The following is a 5,678-nucleotide window of genomic DNA, read 5'->3' on the forward strand; positions in this document are numbered from 1 at the left end:
GACGACGCCGCTGAGGTCGCGACCCTGCAGCACGTCGAGTGCCGTGCTGCTGCCGTCGAAGCGCTGGCGGAACGCGGCGGCGGAGGAGGAGGAGCGAGCCGCCCCCGTCTGCTCCACGGGGAAGGCGAGGCGCGGGTCCACAAACGTCGTGCGCCCGTTGATGTGGCTGCTCGCAGGACGCGCGGTGGCCAGAGAGAGAGAGCGAGAGAGAGAGTGAGCGAGTGGGAGAGAGAGAGAGTGAGACAGAGAGAGAGAGAGAGAACGAGAGAGCGAGAGAGAGTGAGAGCAAGTGGGAGAGAGATTGCGAGACAGAGAGAGAGAGAGACAGTGAGACAAAGAGCGAGACAGAGAGAGACACAACGAGAGAGAGAGTGAGTGAGAGAGAGAGTGCGAGACAGAGCGAGAAAGCGAGTGAGCGAGACAGACAGAAAGACGTCGCGAGGACGACAACTCAGGGGCGCCGCCAGGTGGAGGAGGAGGAGGAACCCGCAGACGACCGGGGAAGCAGCAGCAGCTGCTGCAGCAACAGCAGCAGCAGCTGCAGCAACAGCAGCAGCAGCTGCAGCAACAGCAGCAGCAGCTGCAGCAACAGCAGCAGCAGCTGCAGCAACAGCAGCAGCAGCTGCAGCAACAGCAGCAGCAGCTGCAGCAACAGCAGCAGCAGCAACAGCAGCAGCAGCTGCAGCAACAGCAGCAGCAACAGCAGCAACAGCCACGCGTAGGCACGCGCCTGTACGTTGGAAGTGCGTGTTGAACTCAACGTCGCGTGCACGTGGCGTGTGACCACACTCACTCCGTGACGACGGTGTGTGTGTGACCGCACTCACTCCGTGACGACGGTGACGATGCGTGCGTGCGCACTCACTCCGTGACGACGGTGCGTGTGTGTGTGCGTGTGTGTGTGTGCGTGTGTGTGTGTGCGTGTGCGTGTGCGTGTGTCTGTGTGTGCGTGTGTGTGCGTGTGTGCGTGTGTGCGTGTGCGTGTGCGTGTGTGCGTGTGCGTGTGTGTGCGTGCGCGTGCGTGTGTGTGTGTGCGTGTGTGTGCACTCACTCGGTGAAGTAGACTTGGCCCTTGGCGTCCACGAGTTGCTGCCACCCGTACGGGAGCTCTGCGGTGAAGAGAGGCCAGAGGTCGCAAACGGGTTTTGATTCCTTACCCGTACCTGTACCCGGCCGCACCAGGGTCGCAAGCGGGTACCCGTACCCGTATCTGTACCCGGCCGTACCCTACCCATACCCTACCCGTACTCGGCCGGGTACGGTGTGTAAACATCACCACGAGGGAGACAAAGGCGGGATCTTTGTGTGTGTGTCTGTGTGTGTGTCTGTGTGTGTGTCAGTGTCTGTGTGTCAGTGTCTGTGTCAGTGTGTGTGTGTCTGTGTGTGTGTGTCTGTGTGTGTGTCAGTGCCTGTGTGTGTGTCAGTGTCTGTGTGTGTGTCTGTGTGTGTATCTGTGTGTGTGTCAGTGTCTGTGTGTGTGTCTGTGTGTGTGTCTGTGTGTGTGTATCTGTGTGTGTGTGTATCTGTGTGTGTGTCAGTGTCTGTGTGTGTGTCTGTGTGTGTATGTCTGTCTGTGTGTGTTTTTACCTGTGGGGAGCGGTGGCGTAGCGATTAGCGCTAAACATGACTAAGAAGATGATCATCATGACGACGATGATGATCTTCTTGGTTCTTTCGGTAAAGTCACGATGATGATGATGAACGCTCACCTCCAGCCACCTTCTTGCGTTTGCCTGTCTTGGGGTTGTCCCACTGGGTCTTCTGCTCTGCATGACTTTGAGTGGAGGCGGGCGAGAGGGGGAAGAGGAGACAGAGTTACTGTGGAAGCGGCCGCAATCATGTCCAACCACAATCATGTCCTGATGCCTGCTGCTGTATATTTGGAGTTTGCGTGTCTCTCATCATCATCATCACGGTGGCTAGGAGATGTTAACTACCTCGCCTGGTGTACAGGAGGTTGTGGGTTCGATCCCGATCCTGGCGCCTGCTGTATATTTGGAGTCTGCGTCTCTCTCATCATTATCATCACGGTGGCTAGATGTTAACTACCTCGCCTGGTGTACAGGAGGTCGTGGGTTCGATCCCGATCCTGGCGCCTGCTGCTGTATATTTGGAGTTTGCGGTGTCTCTCTCTCTCTCTTTCCCCGTGGTCGTGTGGAATTTTCTCCGAGTCCTCCGGATTCACCCTCCACATTTAGAATCAACGTCACGCGTTTAAATTTCCACGTGATGATGATTATGGCGATAAGCCATTTCGTTGAGCTATCGTTTGCGATGGGCAGGTATTCTTCGGGTCTTTCGGTAAAGTCACGCAGATAGGTTCAAAGACGACCGCTTGTGTTGCGATCGAAACGTCGCAGCTTTTTGTTATTTTCTTTGAACCTATCCACGTGACTTCCTCGAAAGACCCAAAGAACATGAATTTCTGCAGTCACGAAAGCTTCAAGTCAAGATCTATATGGCTCAAATAAAAAAACACATTCCTGCGGAGGGAGCTGGTAGGAACGTTGGGTTGCTCGGTCAATGGCCTGCAGGGTCAACGGCGGCGTGGTGTATTCCGCAAATATGCCCGACTGTGAGGGCGGGCACAAGCCGGCGTGAGTAGGTCAAACGTTGAGTTTTATAAGGGCACCACGGGGTGACCAGCCCCTCCCCACCCAGCCCCCACCCACCCAGCCCCACTCCCCACCCAGCCCCTCCCCACCTAGCCCCACTCCCCACCCAGCCCCACCCCTCACCCAGCCCCTCCCTCCCCACCCAGCCCCTCCCTGCACGACGGACGGACACAATAATCCCCTGTGGGCTGGTGTAACCAGGAGGTTCCTACCAGTAAAAGTTAAATCGGTTGTTGTTGTTGTAACTTGCCGACCCCACTACCCCGACTGGACATCTGTGACGATAAGAGCTTTAGAGCTCTTCGGATTTCTCCTCCTGCAGCCTACACACAGATTCACATTCTGCAGGGCCTCCACTGTGTGCACTGTACCGTGGTGCACTGTACCGTGGTGCACTGTACAGTGTGCACTGTATTGTGTGCACTGTATTGTGTTGCACTGTACTTCGTGCACTGTACTGTGTTGCACTGTACTTTGTGCGCTGTGCTCATTGTACTGTGTTGCACTGTACTTTGTGCGCTGTACTTTGTGCGCTGTACTGTGTTGCACTGTACTGTGTTGCATTGTACTGTGTTGCATTGTACTGTGTTGCACTGTACTGTGTTGCACTGTACTGTGTTGCACTGTACTGTGTTGCACTGTACTGTGTTGCACTGTACTGTGTGCACTGCACTTTGTGCACTGTACTGTGTTGCACTGTACTGTGTGCACTGTACGGTGGTGCTCGCCGCTGCCCCCACGCGTGTACTGCCCCCACGCGTGTACTGCCCCCACGCGTGTACTGCCCCCACGCGTGTACTGCCCCACGCGTGTACTGCCCCGCTCACACGCGTGTACTGCCCCGCTCACACGCGTGTACTGCCCCCACGCGTGTACTGCCCCCACGCGTGTACTGCCCCCACGCGTGTACTGCCCCCACGCGTGTACTGCCCCCGCGTGTACTGCCCCGCGTGTACTGCTACACGTGTGTACTGCTTCGTTCTCTCCCGACTCCCCCCCTCTAAGAAATCAACACATTTCAAGAATCGAAACCAAATCGATTTCTCGACTCCGCTCTCGATTCGCGATTCCGAGCGCGCAGCACGGGGGGAGGGGAGCGGCCAAAGGAATCGATTCGATTCACGGCGGTCCCCGTTGCGAAATCGATTCGACGAAATCGATCCGGCGAATTTTTTATTTTTCTATTTTTTATTTCTTGTTAATGTTCAAATAGTCCACCTCACCCCGAGCACAGCACTAGAATTTTTTTTAAAAACATCTTTCTTTGTCGCGGTCGAAATCCGTATAAACCACGAAACTCTTTCACCCCATACACACGGGATTGTTCCAGTACGTCATTAACACCCACCACCCACCCACACCACCCACCATCCCGTCCCGCTCACTTGACGTAGTAAATCCATCCGTCCGGCGTCGACCGCTCCTCCCAGGCGGGCGGGAGCTCGTCCTCGCTGTCCGTGTCGTCCAGACCCGCGTAGCGAAGCGCCGACATCGTCCGTACGCGGCCACGGCGGTGAGGGGCGGACGTCACCAACTGGAGCACCCCCCACTAAGATGGCCACCGGTTATGCAACTGTAGGGAGTTTCACCACCCCCCACCTAAGATGGCCACCGGTTATGCAACTGTAGGGGAGTTTCACCACCCCCACCTAAGATGGCCACTGGTAGGCAACTGTAGGGGAGTTTCACCACCCCCACCTAAGATGGCCACCGGTTATGCAACTGTAGGGGAGTTCACCACCCCCACCTAAGATGGCCACCGGTTATGCAACTGTAGGGGAGTTTCACCACCCCCACCTAAGATGGCCACTGGTTTATGCAACTGTAGGGGAGTTTCATCACCCCCCCCCCACCTAAGATGGCCACTGGTTATGCAACTGTAGGAGTTTCCCCTCCCCACCTAAGATGGCCACCGGTTATGCAACTGTAGGGGATAATGCACATGCATATGCAGTACAAATCACATTCCTGCATTTTCCCATAAATATGCTAAATTCCTTTTGATATGCAATTTCATTTGTCAATGCGCCCCAGCTTATATATATGCTCCAAGCTCGTGTGCTGTTTCATTCAGACTCTGTCGCCTCGACGGACCTGGTTTTCACCTGAGGACGGCTGCTTGCGTTGTGGCCGAAACGTCGTGAGAATTGTTTTATTATGTTTTATTTTTATTATTTTATTACTTCCCTTCTACGTGACTTTACCGAAAGAACCAAGAAGATGAACTGTAGGAGAGTTTCTTCCCACCTAAGATGGCCACCGGTTATGCAACTGTAGGGGAGTTTCACCCCCCCCCCCCCACCTAAGATGGCCACCGGTTATGCAACTGTAGAGGAGTTTCACCCCCCCACCCCCCACCTAAGATGGCCACCGGTTATGCAACTGTAGGGGAGTTTCACCCCCCCCCCCACCTAAGATGGCCACTGGTTATGCAACTGTAGGGAAGTTTCACACCCCCCCACCTAAGATGGCCACTGGTTATGCAACTGTAGGGGAGTTCACCCCCCCCCCCACCTAAGATGGCCACTGGTTATGCAACTGTAGGGGAGTTTCACCCCCCCCCCCCACCTAAGATGGCCACCGGTTATGCAACTGTAGGGGAGTTTCACACCCCCCCCCCACCTAAGATGGCCACTGGTTATGCAACTGTAGGAGTTTCCCCTCCCCACCTAAGATGGCCACGGTTATGCAACTGTAGGGGAGTTTCCCCCCCACCTAAGATGGCCACCGGTTATGCAACTGTAGGGGAGTTTCCCCCCCACCTAAGATGGCCACCGGTTATGCAACTGTAGGGGAGTTTCCCCCCACCTAAGATGGCCACTGGTTATGCAACTGTAGGGGAGTTTCTTCTCCACCTAAGATGGCCACCGGTTATGCAACTGTAGGGACGTTTTCCCCCACCTAAGATGGCCACCGGTTATGCAACTTTAGGGGAGTTTCACCACCCCCACCTAAGATGGCCACCGGTTATGCAACTGTAGGGGAGTTTCCCCCCCCCCCCACTAAGATGGCCACGGTTATGCAACTGTAGGGGAGTTTCACCCCCCCCCCCACCTAAGATGG

General features: G+C 55.5%; 1 protein-coding gene across 2 annotated transcripts in view; it reads right to left on the minus strand.

The window, feature by feature from the left end:
* Positions 1-4,135, minus strand: part of LOC133357944 (WW domain-containing oxidoreductase-like) — a 12,828-nt gene extending 8,693 nt beyond the window's left edge. Inside the window, exons 1-4 of one of the 2 annotated variants that reach the window (XM_061576147.1) lie at positions 4,001-4,135; positions 1,710-1,774; positions 1,052-1,109; positions 1-166 (exon numbers count right to left, since the gene is read on the minus strand). The exon at positions 1-166 is cut by the window's left edge and continues 31 nt beyond it. In XM_061576147.1, coding sequence (XP_061432131.1) covers positions 1-166; positions 1,052-1,109; positions 1,710-1,774; positions 4,001-4,107 — 396 coding nt within the window. In that variant the 5' untranslated portion in view covers positions 4,108-4,135. Of the gene's footprint in view, positions 167-1,051; positions 1,110-1,709; positions 1,775-3,983 lie in introns of both variants that reach the window. The other variant, XM_061576148.1, reaches the window with a different exon arrangement.
* Between the last annotated feature and the right edge of the window lie 1,543 nt (positions 4,136-5,678).

This window comes from Lethenteron reissneri, chromosome 60 (genome assembly GCF_015708825.2).
Source record: "Lethenteron reissneri isolate LAM-NWPU_2019-01 chromosome 60, ASM1570882v1, whole genome shotgun sequence".
NCBI lineage: Eukaryota > Metazoa > Chordata > Hyperoartia > Petromyzontiformes > Petromyzontidae > Lethenteron > Lethenteron reissneri.